This window comes from Chlorocebus sabaeus, chromosome 22 (genome assembly GCF_047675955.1).
Source record: "Chlorocebus sabaeus isolate Y175 chromosome 22, mChlSab1.0.hap1, whole genome shotgun sequence".
Classification (NCBI taxonomy): domain Eukaryota; kingdom Metazoa; phylum Chordata; class Mammalia; order Primates; family Cercopithecidae; genus Chlorocebus; species Chlorocebus sabaeus.
The window spans coordinates 69908233-69929964 of NC_132925.1; the positions used below are offsets into that span (position 1 = coordinate 69908233).

The 21732-nt window shown below is 37.8% G+C and overlaps 1 protein-coding gene across 15 annotated transcripts in view; it reads right to left on the reverse strand.

Moving 5' to 3' along the window:
- MITF (melanocyte inducing transcription factor) overlaps positions 1-21732 on the reverse strand; it is a 223742-nt gene that overhangs the window by 94507 nt on the left and 107503 nt on the right. For 2 of the 15 annotated variants that reach the window (XM_007984955.3, XM_007984953.3), the window contains exon 1: positions 2746-2869. The exons of 12 other annotated variants lie outside the window; for them this stretch is intronic. In XM_007984955.3, the coding sequence (XP_007983146.1) occupies positions 2746-2801 (56 nt within the window). In that variant the 5' untranslated portion in view covers positions 2802-2869. Of the gene's footprint in view, positions 1-2745; positions 2870-3209; positions 3230-21732 lie in introns of those variants that run through there. One more of the 15 variants, XM_073009936.1, reaches the window with a different exon arrangement.

Sequence of the window (21732 nt, forward strand, 5' to 3'; positions counted from 1 at the left end):
CTGTAGTTCCTTAATTCTAAGAGGAACTTTCTCTCCACATGTTAAGATTTCCCAAGTCAGAAGAGATCATATAATCAGTGAATATATTTTAGTAGAGTTTCTTTCTCCCCCAAATAGCTGTCTTTTTTTTGTCTTTTTTTTTTCTTTATTTTGAGATGGAGTCTTGCCTCTGTTGCCCAGGCTGGAGTACAGTGGTGTGATCTCAGCTTACTGCAGCCTCCACCTCCCAGGTTCAAGCAATTCTCCTTTCTTAGTCCCCCGAGTAGCTGGGATTATAGGCACGCACCACCATGCCCAGATAATTTTTGTATTTTTAGTAGAGACGGGGTTTCACCATGTTGGCAAGGCTGATCTCGAACTCCTGACCTCGTGATCCACCTGCCTTGGCCTCCCAAAGTGCTGGGATTACAGGCATGAGCCACCATGCCCAGCCAATAGCTGTCTTATAATCAATAGTGAATTGGACTCAGGGAAATACACCTGATAGACAAAAACCATGGCATCAGGACCAATCATGGCTCCTCAAAAGCCCAAATGAGTTATAGTTTGGTAATTCGGAAATGTGGGGATAGGCGAAACCCGCTGGATAAAAAAAGCAGAGGAAGAAATATTGATTCATTTAGTATCTTAAGTGAAAATCCACAGACCACAACAGATAATAGCATTAAGCCCTGGAGACAAGATCCCTGGGTCAAATTCCTAGTCCTGTCATTTCTTAGCTGTATGACTTGGGCATGGTTTTTCACCTCTCCAAGCCTCAGTTTTCTCAGCTGCAAAATGGGGGTGGAAAGAAGTATCTTCTTCATAGAGCAGTTGTGAAAATTAAATGTGTTAATACAAGTACAAAACTTAGCATGGTTCCCACAAACTATGTGGACAATGAGTGAAAGTTAGGCAATGAATTCTTCTAAGTCTGTGTTTTAATTCCTGAAATGGTATCCTCTGAACATGTTAATATATAAAAATTAGTCAAAGCTGACAAATTACTTTCTAGGGAGCCAAAATTCTAGAATGCTGCCTTCTGCTATCATGTTCCTTTTCTTTCCTAGAGGAAAATACAAAGCAATTAATTAACAGTGTGTGCCCTCCTAAAAGAACACGCACAGAAAAGTTAATGGGCAATAACTCAGTGAACAAGTTTTGTCAAACATGTTTGTGAAGAATTTCATTCTGAGAGTGTATAAGGGAAGCATGCTCTTATGACAAACACATTGGTTAACTAAAAAAATGAAATTCAAAATTAAGAATTAATTTGGCTGTAAATTCAGGTTTGACATTACTACTGTTCTTACGCTGCATCAGAATAGCAAGTTTCATTTGTTCATGCCATTCATTATTAATATTAAAAAAATTAGTAAGTTATAGAGTATATTCTTGTAGAGAATGAATCACAAAGAGTAGACATCATCTCCCCAGCTAGCATCTCATTTATAAGGCAAACATTTATAACATTTCTAGCATAGTGACATTTTAAATACATAATTACATATACTTGGTTCATAAAATGCTCTAACATTTTATAGAGATGAGTAATTAAGCTGTTATAATGACATAAAGAATGAAAAAAATCTAAAGTATCCATTAAAACAAACTACAGCAGAAATAGGAGCTCGAGAAATTAGAAATCATTTTTAAAACTACCTTTTATAAGACCTTTTAAAGATGTATCCACTGAAAATGATGAACTTTAACCCACACTTAAACTTATGGTAATTACATATATATGTGTGTGTGTGTATATATATATATATATAAAAGAATCAAATTCTAAAAATAGATCTGTTACATCTAGTATTTTTCCATTATTCTTGCTGTCTTTAAACACACCTTCACAAGCTGCTGAACATAATGCCTTTCTGACTTAATCAGAACCTCTCCCATGACCCAGGAACGTTCAGTAAATAATTATTAAGCTCCAGAGGTGGCTTTTGCATAAGTTGATTTGCTTGAATGCCTATTCACTTGGGGACACAGCTTTCAGTATTGTTTTCAAATCTTATCACCTAACAGTGAAAGTAAATGTTAAAGGAGGTGGGGGGAACTATCCTCTGTTTCGTTTTTCTCCATTTTAATATTTCTTTGAAATTGCCATTTTTTAAACTTGTTCTACATTTATATGCCAGGCAGACCATTCTGATATTTGGATGTCTGTTTCCCCCTCCAAGAGAAAGAAAATCAATATACAAGAATGCAAAGAAGATGTTCATTAATGCAACTGTTACCATTCCACAGTCAGGGGGAGGGAAAAAAAAAAAAAAGGTCGGTGGAGGAAAAACCAAAAATTCGAAGTGTTTACAACGGAAGAGCTTTGACAAATGTCACTACTGGATTAAGCACACTGTTTTCCTGAAGAAAATCCTGTTTTATTCATAACAAAGCTGGGCTGCAGTCTATCTTGCAATCATAAATCAAGCTCTGCTCTAACTCAGCTTTTTCAAGCAGTCGGGGTATTTTTGTCATTATTAACTTAAGACCAGCATTCAATTTTAAAGGAGAGGGCAAAGATACTGGCTTAGCATTTCTATCTATCACCACCACACCCACCCCCAAATTAGTTGTTATCCTTGTCATAGCCACCTACCAGAGGTTACAGCTGAAGCTGATTAAAGCCAGTCAGAAGTAACAGCTTCAGTATTTTTAACTCCCAATAAAACCTTCTCGTCCTCTATCCTCCCCCTTAAAAAGGAAAAAAACTGCTCCTCTTAAGTGGTCCCGGGATTATTTTCAGAATAAAACTTCACTTACAGATATAAGCTTTCAAAGGAGCATGGCATGAACATCTGAACTCTAAGCGCCTCCATCTTTTTTCCTTTAAGGTGTTCTGCAAGCCCTTGGCGAAGAGTGAAAGTCAAAGTTAGTTCTGGCACTGGCTGTGTCACTAGGGGTGGCTCCTGATAAGGCCCTGGAAACTCCAATCCAAACACAGCTCTGTGCTAGAACGGTGCCTGGTGTCTGTCTGCAACAGCAGACCTGTTTAATCCAGTACCTACTGTACCTGCAGGACAAAACTGCTGCCTCACACCACAAAGGGGGCTACTCAAGTACCCAGGCACAGCCAGGGAGGCAGCCCAGCAGCCAGGCAAGCACCTCGGGAAGCTTATTTGGCCTTACCCAGCTCGGGTACTGGCTGAGGCTTGCAGAGACTGCACATTATTAGAGAACTTAAAAGGAGAGGTAATTTCACATACCGGTGAATTGTTAACACTTACTGGAGTCACAGAATCTAGGAGGGAGGACTGTGGAACTGCTTGTGTATCCTCTCAGTTTGGGAGATCTCGGGCATCAACTCATCAGACAGCTCTAGGTGTTTTGCATCTGTGCGCAGGCATTTTTTGGAGCTTGATAATTGAATATGCCCTCCTTGCTGACAGGCTAGAGATCCAAAACAGCATTCCTTACCCTCAGACCCCAAGAATATTAGGAGGGTTGTCCTTGCCTGGTTCTGGTGGAAGTAAAACACAAACTGCTTCTAATTATGGCCACCATCTTTCAGGACACACAACTTGTTAGGCCATAAACTGTGGATTCTTAAGATTGTCATCCAATCTAATTCTGAACACATTGGTATACAAGAAGAAAAAACAGCAATACATGTTCTCAAAAAACACTTTAAAATGCAGACATGACAACATCAATATTGTCAAATATTTATGGAGCTCCTACAGGATGCAGTGCACCAAAGATGCCCTACAGAGTTATGAAAATATTGTGTGTATGTTTCTCCCTACACACAATTCAAAGGTCATAACAAGGACATCTGACACTGACTAGCTGCATACACTGGGCAAGTTACTTCACCTCTCTGTGCCTACATTTATCTCCAAAGTAAATGGTTGGAAAATAATGCAACCTCTTTCAGCCATAATCAAACTCAAATTACATGATATAATGAAATTATCTTTTTTTTTTTTTTTTAACTTCCCTGTAATACTAGGAAATATCTAGCCAGGAGTCTCAGCCAAACTATTTCTGGTTCTGTTTATTCTCTGCTCATTTTATTCATTCTTTCTTTCTTTTGTTCAATAAATATTTATGGAACACCGACTGTGTCCCAGGCATTGTGTAAATTTGTGGAGTTTACAGTCTAGTGGGAAACACATACTAATCACATAAATATATAACGAAAAATGTCATAACTGCTGCAGAGAGGTGAAAAAGTTAAAATTTAAGAGTCAGAAAAGGCTTTCCTTAGGCAGGGACTTCTGGTCTGAGATCTGAGTTGAGGAGAGGAGGAGTATAGAAGAAAAGCTTTCCAGGCAGCAGTAACAACATATGTAAAAACTATGAGGTGGAAAGTTGGCAGGCAGACTCACTATCACTGAAGGACATAGTATGAGGGAAAAGCATGGTGCCCGTGAGACCTATACAGTGACCAGGGCCAGACCATGAAGGATCTGGTAGCCCAGGGAAAGGTCACTGATTCTGTTTCAAGATGAACAAGAAACCACTGAGAGATGGCAAGCAGGGGAGTGATGAGCTCAGATTTGAGTTTTTAGAAAGGTCTCCCTGGCTGCTATGTTGACAGCCAACTGGAAGACTGGCAGAGTTAGCTACTGCAATAGTCCTGGTAGGAGGTGATGGTAGCTCATGGGAAGCAGGGATGTGCAAAGTGGAGAAGAGCGGGCAGATTGCTCGTAAAACTAAGGACCAATAAAAAGGATTAGAGGAGACAATTCATCAACAGCAGTCATTGAGCACTTTCTACATGCCAGGTACTGTGCCGGGTTCTGGGGTAAACAGATGATTAAGATGTTACCCTATTTCTCTTACTAACCTATCCCACCTCTCTTTTCCTGCCTCTAGCAGTTTGGCATGGAAATCAAGAACATGGATTCTGATGTTTACTGATCCAGGTTCAAATCTCACCACTTACTAATTCTATGACTTTGTACAAATTTACTAAACTTTCTGGGCCCCAGTTCTTTCACCTGAGAAAGAAGAAATAAGTGACTACCCATAGGTTACTGTTAGAACTGAAAGAGATAACAAGTAATGTGTTCAGCATTGTCTGTGATGTATAACAAATGCTCAATTTTTAAAAAACCTGTTACAATTACAATCATGGTTAGTGCTACCTGTCCTGGATTAATATTGATCAATCTAGAGAACCAAGGGAAATGAGACAGAGTGAAAAAAACAAATGAAAAATCAAGAAAGTAGAAGAGCAAGAAATAAAGAAAAGATAGGGAATAACCATATCAGAAACTTTAAGGGATTATTTTCTAACAAATCAAGCCAGGGACGGTGGCAGATGCCTGTAGTCCTAGCTACTTGGGAGGGTGAGGTGGGAGGTTTGCTTAAGCCCAGGAGTTCAAGACCAGCCTGGGCAACGGAGTGAGACCCCATCTCTTAAAAATAAATGTTAATGAAATAAAATATATAAAAGTTCAGGACAGATTCTCTCTCTCACCTTAGGCACTATTTAAAGCTAAGTAAAGTTACAAGGCACTCGGGTGCATTTTAGAACTGAAACTCTGATTTATCACATGCTTACACACAGGGAAAACCTGTACCCTCCACGAGTTCTCAAATGTTGATCCCGAAACCAATGGTATCAGTTCCAGCCATTCCTGAAGGGGACATAATGTGGTGCCAAATGTTCCCCTGGCAGGTTCAGCCAATAACATCACCTGACTTTTTATGTTGGACAATCCACCACCTCAAGAAATATTTCTATTGACAATTTACATCAGTACTTTAGAAAGATCTAGCTTACACTACAGTTCTAAGGGAATCTTCTTGGATACAGCAATGAAATGTCCACCAGCAAATGGACCAAAGATTGACTTAAATATGAACACATGCCACCATATACAAAATTCATGAAATGTTACTTGCATTTCCCAGCACTAAAATACTACCCCTCAAGTCATCACCCAAATTAACAAACACATGTCTTCTGGATATCAAGAACTATGTCCGTTTGGTTTAATGTTGTATCCCTAGAACCTGGTAGAATAAACAGTCCATGGCTTGATGAATATCTTTAAAATGAATCAATGTAATGTGTAAGCAACTGTCTTGGGCACATCTATACTACTCAGATGTGTTTCCTGAGTTTGTATACATATATGTATGCATATGAACACACACACACACACACACACACACACACAGGGAAAGAGAGAAAGAGAGAATTACCCAAATCCTAAGTTTAAACACAGACTAAGAATTTGTAGTGGAGTTGGGGAGGAAAAAATAAGATCAAAAAAACTGAGCACAGAATGCAGAATAAAAACATCACCTGTATTCCAATGCTTCTGGAAATAATAAGTACTACTCTTTGTCCTAAATTGCAGCAAATCAACTACAGTCATCAGAATTCTTACTGACCCTTTAAAAGCTGAACCTTAACTAAAATGGGATTTAAAATAATGAACCATCCAAGTGACAGCCAACTTTTTCCTTGGAAGCTAAACTGGGTTTCAGAATCTTTTTGGAAGGAAAAATTCAATCACTACTTTGAATGGGTTAGAAAAGAGATAAGGGATTTTACTTGTTATCCTGTCCAAGACTTAGCTGAAGAAAAGTAATGCTACTGTTTTATCACAGCTCAGAATTCTTCTTATTTAGGCATTAAATGTTTTATTGCCCACCCCAAGCACACCATATTTTCTTATATTCTTTCTTTTGATAGTCATTGTTCTTTTCAGTAAACTCATACTTCACTCACCAGCCCCACAACAGTTAACACTTGAGAGCTTACTATGTGCCGGGTCCTATATTGGCCCATGAACTACACACAATTTAAGAAGCATCTACTTGGTCTTGGAATGTTTCATTATGATCCCAGCCAATGGTTCCCAAACCTGTCTTCCTATCAGAAGCACTTGAGGAGCCTTCTCCTTACCGTACCGCCTTAAAATAAATACAGGAGATTTAAGAAATATAAAGGTCAAGGATCTTTCCCCACACAAATGAGTGAGTGAGATTCTGCAGGGGTATGGTTTGGAATTCCGTGTTTTTAAAAAATGATTCTCATAGAGGTCTAAAGTGAAGTCAAGTCTAGAAACCACTAATATATAACATTATAATATATATTGCTATATATACTATTATCTATGTAAATGGTCTCTTAAGAGTGGCAGGAAAATACTCAAGAATGGAAGCTCCTTTTATTTGTTGAATAAAGAAGTTACTCATACATTTTAATTCTTTAAAATATCCATGTGGAATGTTCAATGAAAGCCTTATTGTGGGATAATTAAAGAGTTTCATCAAAGTAGTAATGAAACTCACAAAGTGCTCTCAATGGTAACACACACATCTCTTTTCTCCACACGGCATCACACTTATGTTCTGGGAAAACTCAGATGCCACCGAAAGGCCCTTTAATCCAAACATTTATTATTTTTCCCAGCATGTGTGTGAGAGGCATTGTTCCCAGTGCCATGGGGAAGACAAGGATGAAGATGCAAGAGGCTCTGCTTTCCAGGGGTTCATTCCAGAGAAACCCAAGACTCACACGCACATGCCAATGGGAAGAAGGTGCAGGGAGGACAGAATGCTAGAGCCTTCTTCTCCCTCCACTGCAACTCCTTCCCTGGCCTGGCCCCTCCTGACCTGGCAGATGAAGTTTTGCAGGTCTTACATTTCTTCCTCAGAGAGGTCTTCCCAGACCATCCTTCCTAAAGCAGAAACATCTACGTTTGTTTTGTGCTGTTGAAGCAAGCTTTTTTCTTTTATAGCACTTAATCCAACTTGTAATCCTTTTATTTATCTATTTGTCCTGTGTTCTTAAGGGCAGGTTCCTTGTACTTACCTTTTTCTCAGTGCCTGGCACATAGTAAGTACTCAAATATTTGCTGGATGGGTGGACAGATGGATGGACAGAAGGAAAGAAGAATGGATGAATGACTGACAAAAATGAAAAAAGGTCAGATAAGGAAGGATCTATGAAGTATAATTTCAGGGTAGCATTTAATTAATTATGAAGAAAGTCAATAGGCATAAATGGGATATACAACTGTATACTCTTTATTTGCAAGCTTGTAAAGGCTGAGCACAACTTACTGACATGGATAAAGTATTGGGGTACAAATCTGCAAGGAACTGGTCCAGCAGCTCTAATTTGAAACCATTACAGCATGACTGAAGAAAATTTTTAATGACTACCTACTTGCAGAAATAACTGTGCAGTAGCACTCACTCACGTTTATCTCTTTCATCCTGTTTCTATTTTTTTCTCCTACCAAGAACAGATCTGCCTGTAACAGTGATATTACAGCATCCTCTCAAAGACAGCTCATTGACCCTGGAAACCAAGGAAGCCCTTCAAGGTTGAAAAGGAAAATAAGAGACTAAGATGACCCCACGTAAACCTGATTGGGATACAGTCCAACATTATTAAATAACTGTTAAGATGTTTATACAAACATCCAGAAGGAAAAATTAAATGTTTTTAAAAACTGTTTCAAAGAATCTGTCCAGATGATAAAAATATAATCTACAAAGAGGCATCTCAAATTGTGTCTAAAGTGAATTTTTAAGCAGGTCACAAAAAAAATACATAAAATATTAGCTTGACTCTTTCAATTAATATAATAATCAATACAACATATTAATCCCTTACCTTAAACTCTTTGATATTCTCTCAGTATTCATTTTTTTTTTTTTTTTTTTTTTTTTGAGACGGAGTCTCGCTCTGTTGCCCAGGCTGGAGTGCAGTGGCCGGATCTCAGCTCACTGCAAGCTCCGCCTCCCGGGTTCCCATCATTCTCCTGCCTCAGCCTCCCGAGTAGCTGGGACTACAGGTGCCCGCCACCTCGCCCGGCTAGTTTTTTGTATTTTTTAGTAGAGACGGGGTTTCACCGTGTTAGCCAGGATGGTCTCGATCTCCTGACCTCGTGATCCGCCCGCCTCGGCCTCCCAAAGTGCTGGGATTACAGGCTTGAGCCACTGCGCCCGGCCTCTCAGTATTCATTTCAAAATAAATACTTGTTCCTGCATTAAAGGTTATTTAGAGGCTTACCTTTGTTATCTATAAATGGCAACCAGTATTTGCAATAAGAAAACTACAATCTAGAATATAAACAGAGTAGGTGAGACAACAAAAAGTTGGAGAGAACACACTGATGAGATTATGCTGCTCTGATAATATTTTTAAATGAGAAATTTAGTAAAAAATGCAATTTACTATCTTATCAAGGTAAGTAAACAGGAAAAGATAAGGCTGTCGCCAGTGTGGGGGGCAAAGTTATTCACAAGATGACTTTACAATAAATAAAATCTCCACATCAGGACCTGAAAATCACAGAGTTTTCAGCTCTATTTATGAGTTAACTCTTTACTCATTTAAAAAGAAAAATGTGGACATATATTTTACTGTTAGTAACTTTTTAAAGTTATGAAATATTGAAGGACAATAAGAATATGAATGTCTCTGCCTATGTTTTAGGGGTGTTGTGGATTGAAACAGGAGAGTGCGTCACTGTCATCTTCATCTACAACATCTGTTTCTTTCTTCTTCCAAGCAGGAGTCAAGATATTATAATATTTTTAAGCAACATGCAATTCAGCTGTAGAAGTGGCCTCCATGGACCACCTTAGCTAAGCCCACAGCCGCTGAGATGAACCCACCCTTCCCTTGATTCCGTCTCATTAGGAGATCCCAGGACATCAGCAGTTCCATGGACCATCTAAATCCTTTCTGGTCAAAGGAGGAGCTAGAAGAAGGGACTGAGATAAAGAAGACAGGGATATTCTGTCATCTAGATTTTGTAGTCTATTCATATAAATTAAATGTTTGCATTCCAAAGAGTAAGCAGAAGGTAGAGAGACACTGTTTCTTGCAGACAATGATGCTGTTGTGGAAGGTGGTATGGAGCTCACTGATGTGCAAAAACTCCAATTTGTATAAGATGTGGTAAGGATCCAGGGCAGTGGTTTCAACCTGTGGGCAGCAAACTTCTGAGAGGTCTACTAATATGTCCCTCCTATGGATATAAACATGGCACCACTTATCCAGTTGGAGACAGGATAGTGTGGTGATTCAATGCAGACACACACACCACCCTTCGTATCCTACCCTTACTCTGGGTAAGGCATTCAACTTATGAATCTTGAGATCTGCATCTATAAGATGGGAATATTAATAATACCTATTTCATAGATTAATATTATTATTGAATGAGATAAAGTATGAAAAGTACTTAACTTGTACTGGCACTCAACGTGACACAAGGGACGAGGACTGTATTTCAAAACATTGTTAGGTAATGAAAAGTCAGCCCTTAGAGCCTTAAAGAACTTTACATTCTAGGGCAAATAAAAGTTATTATTTAGAGACAATGCTTAAGGTAGTTTTGAATTTTGATATCTTAAGAGGTAGTACAGATTCAAAATACATGTAAGTTCAGGAAAGGTATAGATAAATTTGTGAATAATATATTCATAGTGCATAGCTAAAGACTAAATATTGGTGCTATCTGTAACTTCTGATAGTAGACAACAAACTATGTCTTTTCAGTGGTTATCTTAGCTACAAACCAAATTCTAGTCCAGGAAACCTTCTGCTCTGATTCAGTGTATAAATTATAATTTTAATTTATATTTTTTCTTTTTTATATTATACTTTAAGTTCTAGGGTACATGTGCACAACGTGTAGGTTTGTTACATATGTATACATGTGCCATGTTGGTGTGCTGCACCCATTAACTCATCATTTGCATTAGGTATATTTCCTAATGCTATCCCTCACCACCACCCCCCCCCAACAATAGGCCCCGGTGTGTGATGTTCCCCTTCCTGTATATTTTTTCTATGTAAACATACCCAGGAGTCATGCAGGATGTCAGGTTTTTAAATAAGTAAAACTATAAAAACTCAAACCTCTTTATGCTAAATAAATCATCTTATGTTAAATTTTTGCTAACAGTCAAATTTCCCAAACTTTTAAAGCATCTCAAAACTTACTCTCATACTAATGACATCCTGTTACAGTTATGCTGAGCAAACAGGATTTAAATTGAGAAAAATAATATTTGCACAAAAATCCTTCCTGTCTGTTGATTAATCATAATAAACTCTAATCAATCATAATAAACTCAATACACATTAGCTTTCTGCATCTAATTGACACTCTAGGGAGTCTTACCTATAATCAAAGTATATATTAATGTTGATAGTAAAATATTCAAATAACCAATATTTTAAATTAATAGTCTGTGTAATTCCAATGAATATTACCATGAAATAATATAAAAGACAAATTAAACCCTTACTTAAAAAATTGTCATGTGTTCTTAAAAAAAAAACCCTAAAAAGCTACTAAATTCTCCCCTTAACATTTACTACATATTAATTACATGCCAGATACAACAGGTAAGGCTGGTAATATAGATATAGAGAATAATATAAACCCTAATTCAAGCTTATCTTGCTCCTAATATCAAGCAATATTGGTTCATTTTTAAAGGATGTTAACAAAACCATGAATAAAAGAAGGAAGAATCAAAATTATTAAAATCCATTCATTCACTAAACAAATATTTACTGAGCACCTACTATGTTCTAAGCACTGTTCAATAGGCTTAAGATGCATAAGTGATATATCATGATTATTAAGAGAAAAATGTTTTGGGGTAACACTGAATGCTCAAATTATTTATTAATTTAAAAAGACAACGTGAAAATTGCATGCATCTGTAACCTTTAAACACCATCTACAATGATATCCCCATTAAAAAAGATGTTTAGTTTCTACACTTGATCTAGATCACTGCATTTTCATTTCTTAGTGTGTTGAGAAAGAAACGTGAAAATTCGAAGAAAAAAAAAAAACCCATGAGATCACGTCTCTGCCTTATGTGAAAAAAGAGAAGGGAGGAGAGAAGAGATATGGAGAATTCTTTATCATATTGTCACACTGACAACTGTATCTCATATTTGCATATCATACCTCATGTTTATTATTAAACAAATCTTTTTTATTTAAAGAAAGAAACTGAGGGGCAGGGATTGAGATATGAGTATCTTGTGCAAAATCAAGAGGTTAATATGCCACAGATCTGGAGTTGGAAACTCCAGAGCCCACACTTTCCTCTCTATGGTTCTCTGTTCCAGGTTTTTGTAATCTACCCAATGAGCACAAAAGCAAACTAATTCTAAAATTAGAACCTTGCACTGGAGTTGCCTCTTTACTTGTCTGTACCCCACACTAGATTCTGAATTCCATAAAGGCATGAACCATGTCTGTTTAGGTCACTACTTCATTCTTTCACCACATACAATTCCAGGCACAGAGAAGGCACTCAATAACTATTCATCAATAGGTTAAATGATTAATTAATTGACCATAATGGCTTCTCTTGGCCACCTCTAACGATGATCTGACTTAAAAAAACAAAAACAAAACAAAACAAAAAACACACACAAAAAAACAGAGAATGAAGCAGACTTCCCTGAATTTTTATACCAAGCATGAATTCAATTAATGGAATTTACTAGAAAGAAACAATGTTTGTCCTCAAATAACTTAATCTAGTTAGAAAAGAGACTAAGCAAATATGAAATTACAAGGAAGAAAAAAAAAAGTAACCCAACATATCAACACAATTTATACTTGTTAATAGAAGAAGAAAGTTCTCAAAAAAGGAAATAATTATTCAAGAAGGCTTTCTAGGGGAAACAAGGTCTTTGGAAATTTGGGGGAAAATGATAGAATTCCTTTGAGAAACATAGTAAATCTTGAGCAAAGCTTCCCAAAGTGTGGGATACGAGATGATCTCAAATCGAGATACACAGACTTCACATTAACTAACCATGGAATCACACAGTCAGAAGGGCCTTTTCAAATTTCTTCCATCTAAGGAAAGTCTCTGGTTGATGCTAATACATCTTCAATCCCTCAACACTTGCCCTTTGTTCACAATACAGCTCAGACCTCAGACACCCGCCGGTCCAGACAATATACCTAGCAAGAATCTAACAATTTTCTTTCAATTTCATTATATTAATTTTAATACCTATTTCCATTCATGGCTTCTATGTATTGTAACATTTCCTTTAATACATATAATATTTAAAGTTCCATGTGGTTTTTGCAAGCAAAAGTAATGAAGTTAGCATGAGAATAGTTAAAATTTAGGAAACACTGATTGAGAGATATAAAGAATGTGCTAGAAACTTTCAGTGGAAACAAGATTAAACACAGCCCGAAATAGTGACCCACTCTATTGTGGTGAGAGGTTAGTAGCTACAAAGAATTTCACTCTGATAAAGAAAACCATGTAGGGTTCTGAAATCATAGTAAGTGAGCCCAGCCCTAATCTCTCACTAACTGTGGGAAATGAGCATGACTCTCAGATATGATTCCATACAGAAAAAGTGGGAAGCTGGCCAAGTAGGACTGAGAATATCACAATGGAAGTTACACGCAGTGTTTGTTGATAGTACCTGTAAATAAGACCTCTGCCCCGGGGGGGAAATAAAGCAAGGCTGTCAGAACAAAATGTCAGGCATGCTAGAGGTTGATGCTTCGATATACAGAGACCTCTCCTCTAATGCTGTGAAGGTCACTCTGGCCTGGGTTATCTATCTCCTGGAACATAAATTTAGCTTACAGTCCAGTTTTGTTTTGGTTGTTATCTAATTTCATAATGAAGTACCAAAAGACATTCCTAGTACAATTTTTTCCCCAGTATTAGCTATATAGTACTTCATACACTAGATGGAGCCAGCTTTATAATGCTTTGGGATTCATGAGCAGGTTTTGTGTTGTACTTGAAAAAAAATCATTACACAAAGTTATGGGAGAGCTGTTTGCTAACTAAATATACTTTAAATGTTTTAAATTTTCATTTCAGAGGTCAAAAGGCCCTATCATTTCAGCATTTTCTATAACTCTTAAGCTTAAATTAATATCAGAATATCAGTAATACTATAAAACATGTATTTCAAATATGTACATCTTGTAACTCATTGGTATTTAACTTCTTTATTAACATGTATTTATTATTACAGATTTTTAAACTGACAATTTCAAAAAGATACGTGCTTTTTTTTCCTTTCCTTTTCTTCTTTTTTTTTTTTTTTTGTTTTGCTTATGGGAATGGAAGCAATTTTTAAATGCAATGCAATAAGCATGATCATCTCACTAGGACTTGTAAAGACTGCCGCTGGATTAGGAAGGGTTTAGGGCAAAGAAAGTCACATGTAGGCAGAATGTAGACCGTGAGAGCAGAAAAATAGTCCCTGGGGGCGGGGGGTAAAACTGATAATGTGCTTACAACATGAGAGGGCTGGTCTCCAGGACCAGTAAAAGTCCACTATCAAAAGACAAAAGAAAAATACCACTGTTCACAGTCACCAACCTAGGGTTGGGATGGGGCAGCTCGGAAGTACTAAGAGGAAGGTAACAGCTATGATTCTCTCCAGTCAGTCACGGTAACTCAATGCCTTTCCATTGAATTTTAATACTTTGGAGCAGTAATTCTCAACAAGGGACAATTTTGTTCCCAGGGGACATTTGACAGGTCTAGAGACATTTCTGGTTTTTGCAAACAGAGAAGCAAGTGCTACTGGCATCTAGTGAGTAGAGGCCAGGGATGCTGTTAAACACCCTACAATGCACAGTACAGCCTTCACAAGAAAGTATATCTGGCTACAAAGGTCAATATTGCCCAGATTGGAAAACTCTATTGTACAGTAAACACCTCTTTCATACAGAAAACAAAATACAGTCAGCCCCTCTGTATCCATAAGTTCCACATCCACACATTCTGCCAACCATGGATCAATAATATTAAAAAGCAAACAAATAAAAACAATGCAGCAATAAAATTAACACAAATAAAAACTCAATATAGTATAACAACTACTTACATGGCATTTATGTTGTACCAGGTATTAGAACTAATCTGCAGGTGATTTAAAGTATATGTGAGGATGTACATAAGTTATATGAAAATACTACACCATTTTAAATCAGACACTTGAGCACCCATGGATTTTGGCATCCAAGGGAATCCTGAAACCAATCCCCCAAGGATACCAAAGGACAACTGTAGTTCCACCTCATTGTAAACATTAAATTATTAACAAAAAATTTTAAGTCTATGGGACACAATACATGATTTACTTCAGTCTATCACGTATGCCACAATATTAAAGTCAATGGGTCCAGGGATTAATGATTAAGAGGGAAGTGATCGGCCAGGCTCAGTGGCTCACACTTGTAATCCCAGCACTTTGGGAGGCCAAGGCAAGTGGATCACGAGGTCAGGAATTCGAGACCAGCCTGAACAATATGGTGAAACTCTGTCTCTACTAAAAATACAAAAATTAGCCAGGTGTGGTGGCACATGCACCTGTAATCCCAGCTACTCAGGAGGCTGAGGCAGGAGAATCACTTGAATGTGGGAGGTGAAAGATGCAGTGAGCCAAGATCGCGCCACTGCACTCCAGCCTGGGCAACAGAGAGACTTTGTAAAAAAAAAAAAAAAAAGATGAAAGAGATCAATAAACTGAGGAATAATATTAACACAATGTATCACTACACATCAGTGAACATGAGTGATATGCCTCTATATGGATAAAATCAAGACAGATGTGGAATGAAAAAAGATGTCACATAGAATCTTGCCTTATGACCCCATTTATTTAAAGTTCAAAGTATAGTTTAGCGATGTAGTCAAAGATGCTAAAACTATAATGAAAAGCAAAGGAGTGATTAGAACAAAAAGGATGATGGTTAACTAGGTAGGGAGTAAAGAGGAGAATGCCTCAAAGATGAGGCTTCCAGAGGTTTCTGTTTTTTTAAGATGGATGGTGGGCACATGGTTATCCATTTTATTGGTCTTTATTAAACTGACAGGTATTACTTTATATATGTATATTTAATAATAATAATATTGAATATTGTTAGTAATGAAAAAGTTAAAAAATAAGGCATATAGGGAAGTAAAGAAATGGAGACAGCAAGTATAAACTACGCTTTAAAGACATTAAGGAGGATAGTAGTGAATTTTGACATAATTGGCTTAGGTACCACCAGGGTCAGAGGTATCTCTTACTCTTCCTTCCCCTTAGCCCTCTACTGAACAGTCACTTATCACATCTTATCTATCAACCACCATCTCTGTCTTCACAGATATTCTGACATGGTGAAACTCTGGCCTGGACTACTAAGTTGTTCTGACAACTTCCCCCAAAACATTCTACACCTACTACTAGATAACCCTTCCTAAAGCATGATTTTGCTGTTTTCAGGCAACTACGGTCACAAAATTAATGGTTCATCACTATACAATGAATGATTTTTTAAAAATGTTTTATTTAGACTAGCAATCAAGCACCAACTTATCTTTCTGGACTTATCTATTGTAATGATTCAAACCAATATAAACAACTTTCTCATTCTCTAACTCTAGCCGTACACTCTTGCTTGGGGTGTTCTCTTACCTGGAGTACTACTCTTCAGGCACTCACCATCCCTAGCCAAAAAACACTTCGCATTCTTCAGTAAAATGAAAGAGAGATGTATTACCAAATGTTGGTGAGGAACAGAGCAAATGGAACACGCAGATGATGCTCCTGAGGGTGTAAATTCATAGAAAGACTTTTGGAAAATGGTTTGCAGTATCTACCAAAAGCTGAACATATGCATGCCTCATAACCTAGCAATTCCATTTCTTAGTCCAAACCAGACAGAAATTTATATGCGTGTTCACCAAAAAGCATATAGCAATAATGTTCATCGCAACACTGCTCATAATAGTGCAGAACTCTAGGCAAACCAATTCCCATCAACAGTAGAATGGATAAATGGTGATGTAATCATACAATGGAATATACTATGAGAATGAACTATTGCTACATACAAACAAGGGATGAATCTCACATACATAATGTTAAGCGAAAGAATCCAGATGTGAGAGTACATGCTGTATGATTTCATTTGTATGAAGTTAAATAAAACACAGACATGATTAATCCTTGGTGTTAGAAGTCAGGATAGTGATTATACTTAGAAGAGGGGTTGACTAGGAGGAGGCACAAGCGTGCTAGTGATGCTCTATCTTAGAGATTGGGTACTAGTTATCTGGTGAAAATTCCTCAGGCAGTGCATGTAAGATGTGCATACTTTTCTGTGGGAATATTATATTTCAATTAAAAGTTTACTAAAAACTTAAAAAATCTACCTATTCTTTAAGACTATTCCTTGACAAACCTTCCTCACTTTCTTAACAATCTTCCTTGATTCCATCTAGCTGCCTCTTTCTCCTTTACTGTCCCATAATATTATTATAACCTTAAAATTACCTTAGAATTGTTTGTATATATCTGCCAAAAGAAATGGTTACATTACTGAGTGCATGGATCAGTATTTCCTTTAGGACTTCCCATAAATCACTGCACTATAGCAGCTCATCAATAAATATTTGTGAGGTTTAAATTAAATTTCTGGAATTTAAATTACATGTATCAGCCTTTTCAAAGCAACCTTTGTGAGCATGTGAACATATTGGGTATATGCTATCATCTCCTTTTTCATTCTTTTACTTTTATTTAGATACACTAAAATTCACCTTCTGTTCAAGTTTTAAGATGCACACAGCCATGTCACCACCAGCACAATCAAGATACAGAACAGTTCCATCACCTCAAAATACTCTCTTGTGCTACTCCTTCATAGTTGAAACAGCCCCCATCTCCAATCCCCAGAAACCACCTATCAGTTTTCTGGTTCTATGTTTTGCCTTTTCCAGATGTCATATAAATGGAATCATACAGCATTTAGGCTTTTGCGTCTGTTTTTTGTCCTTTAGCAAGTGCATTTGACCTTCATTCACATTGCTACGGGTATCGGTAGCTTGTTCCTTTCTATTGCTAATTAGTATTCTATTGTATGGATAAACCACAGCTTGTTTATCCTTTCACTAGTATAAGGACATTCAGGCTGCTTCCAGTTTGGAGTAAATATGAATAAAAGGTGCTACCCATTTTTAAGATATACCAAAAAAAGAAAATTTGCAAATGACTGAGCCAAGGTCACAGCTACCAATGATAAAAAGAAATGGTACATACTTAATAGCAACCTATGGGAAAGGTGTAAGTCAATATTCCTATGTCAGTAAAATCCAGCTCATAATATATTTTCCGTAAAGAGATTTTAAACTAACTTTTCTATATTTGGTACACATTAATGAGCCAGAGTTCAGAAGTATCCAACCAAAGCACCTCTCTAAAGATTCCTTCTTGCCAGTGTGACCCTGGTGACCGGACTATTATAAATAACTTTTATGTCTTGATCTATGTGTAACTATTCATCATTGCTGTGTAAATCGGCAATGACGCCCGATCAGCCTCCGCCTTTCATCTGACCTACTGTACTCATTTGGGATGCCCAGAGAGGGTGGCAAGTGATGGGCCCAGCACTTGGGGACTCCATGAGCATGCAAAGAAACAGGCTACTTAGATGATTATGCAGAGGGGGTAGCTACAGCTGCACTTATTTCCGTTGATTTAGACACAAAACAACATATGTCCAAATCCTCGGGGGCAGACTATCACAAAATTTCCATTAGCTAGCATTCTGGGTGCCTGTCTGGGGAGCCTGAGCCACTGTCTGTCCAGGGTCAAGGCCACAGGGAATGGAAATGCCCAAGAAAAACATTTTAGGGAGGGAGCTGCCTTGCACCTGGCACCTTGGTTAATGACAGCACATCGGTCCTAAGTCTTTAAGACTCAAAAGCGGCATGCAAACAATTTTTGCTTTGCAGGTTTTTGTTTCTCTGCAGTAGTCACTAGGAAAATCATGAGAACCTCATTCTTTGGCCCCTTTCAAAAGGTTCTTTAGTAATAATAATCATAGCAGCTAATTATGGAAGGTATGCTATGTATTCCCATGCTAAGCATCTTACATGCATTACCCTATTTTAATCTTTAACAACAACCTTCTACCTTTAATATTATTACAGTATCCCTTTTACCAATGAGGAGAACGAGACTTTGAGAGACTGTATCACTTGCCAAAGGGTTTGCAAAGAAGGACTTCAACCCAAGGCACAGCTGGAATCTAGATCCTATGTTCTTAAGCCACAGGCTATACCACCTCATTGTCTAACTAGTAACTACATTCATTCATCCAAACACTCCAAAAATATTATCCTATTATATCCATCTAGGGAAATAAACATAAATAAGATATGCTCCTTTCCTCTTGGAGCTTATTATTTACAGGAGGGTGGGCGATCCTATAAACAATAACACCTTAACCTTTTTGGTCAAATACTTTTCTGAGATTCATATGAAAACTACAGACTCCAGAGAAAATTCACACAGGCATAGACAGAAAAAACTCAGTTGACTGCTCAGACCACAGGTTACGAATCCCTGGAATACTTAAGTAGCTGACTACAAACTGCATGGAGTTTTGATTAAGATAAGAACAAAATATTATGAGAATTCAAAGGAGAGACCCCAGGGTAAAGAAGCCCTGAAGACTGAGAGGTATATAAGTCAGGCAAAGAAACAGGGATGGTGGACCTTCAGTGGAGAGGTACATGCTAGGAAAAAGAGCTAAAAAGGAAACAGGAGGAAAGCAGGGATAGGCAACAGGCCCCTGAAATGGTCCAAGCAAGAGTTTCCTACTTCTAGAAAGGATGTGGTGAGAATGAGGTATCAGAGCCCAGGCTCTGGGGTCAGAGAGTACTAGCCTCAAATTCAAGCTCTTCCCATTTCTCATTAGCTATTCACCCAGGAGGAAATTACTCAAGCCCTCTAAGCTTCAGTGTCCTCATCTGCAAAATGAGCATAAGAACAGTCTCAACTTCACAGGCTGTTGTGGAATAATGCATAGATTAATGCCTAGCATGCACTTCGCACAGAACCTGAAGTGCAAGCAGTCAATGCACTGCAGCCATTATCATAAACAACATTATCATCGCCGCCACCACCACCTTGGTCACCAGAGCCTGATACGAACATGGCATCACAAAGGGAACTCCTCTAAAACAGCACCATAACTGAAATCCTTAATTTACATCCGGGCCATCCTGCTTTGTTCATAAACACGAGAGGTACTGTAGAAGAATCTTTGCCCAAATAAAGTTCCAGTGCAAAAAAGCTCTCTCTCAGTATCCTTCCTTTGTATACTCACACCCTATTATTTATTCTTATTAATCACACAATAATGTGAGAAGTACATTCTAGAGAAGGGGGGAAATTATAGAAGTCTTTGGGATGTCTGTGGTGGGTTTGTTTTTGAACACCATCAGTGTCTGCTCTTTCCTTATATAAGGATAGAGACTGTGAGCCAAGCAGATGTTACATATGATGGTCATTGCCATCATGTTCACAACAAGCATCTGAAAACAAATATTTTTGCAAAGCCCTTTTGCACTCAGTCTTTGTCACCACTCTGAGCATGATATTACCGTGCAGAAAGAGAAAAATGGTACAAAATATTCTACTCGATTCTTCTTCATTGTGTTTTCAGGAATCATTTATTTTAAATTCTTCCTGTGGTCTAAGAGCTAACATAAAAGTATCATACTGGAATCCATCCATGAGTGCTCGAGGAAATGTGTGGAGAATATTGTGTTTTGATTCCTCAGCCATGGTAATAGACAGAACATTCACGAAACCCCTGCTCTTTAAAATATTCCATGGCCAGCCAATATTTGTCAGAGTGATATTGCCATAGAGTCAGCTCTGGAAAAATAAAGTCATGAGAAAACACAACCATTTTCATCTTCCCCAGAACGCTGGCCAGGATATCTGCTTATCTCTGCCATCTATGCTGACAACATCTACAAAAATCACAATGTTCCCCTCACTTGAAAGCACACAAATGAAAGGAAAGCGTAGGGTTCCAACAATTCTCCCTGAACCCAACAGACTGCTGTTACAAATTCGCAAAGCTTTCTTCCAGCTTTAAATTTGTTCTTCCGCAAGAGCATGGTAACAACTGAGTTCATTCTATCTACAATGAAAATAAGCAGAAGGAAACCTAATTGTTGATGAACAAGAATTTTTTCATGAAATAGAAAAGAAGGAAGGAGTTGAGGCTGATGGGAAATAATGTGGCCAGCACATCATTAAATGTGGAAGGAGCTCTTGGGCTATGAAGCATGTGGGATTGGGAAGATGGTAGTTAGGAAATACCCATGTGTTATCTGAATCAAAACAAGAATTCCTGTTATGAAGGGGTTCCCCAGTGGCTTTTAGAAAATCTGATATAAACTCTCAAGAAACTGAACCATGGCAAAGTCTTGGAGGAGTAAACAAGAAAACCAGAGAAGTGTTAGTTATGGAGTAGACCTTTCTCTCCATCTGACACCTGTTCCATATGAAAGAAATGATTTTCACCAGAAAAGATCATCAGTCACTAATGCCACTAACAGAATCCATTTAGCCATTTAGTGAATGAATTCTTTTCATACTTCTGTTTCTGTAACTGCCAGTTATCCTTCTCTGTACGTAACACACTCTAGGAGTTAAAAATACAACCCCTGGAGTCAAACTACCTGGTTCTGCCACTTACTAGCTCTGACCTCATTTTCCCATCTGTAAGTAAAGACAATAACTAAATGAGTTATGCAAATAAGACATTACCAGTAGGTCTGGCCTTCCCGCCACTTTTCAGCCTTTTCAATCTCCTCTCGTTCTAGTGTGAATTTCTTAGGAAGGAAACAGGCAGAATGTGTGATGCCTTTCCAGTGTGACTCCAACACTGTCTTCCGAAAGAGCTTGAAAATGCGTCCTTTGATTTTATTCACTCTTTACCA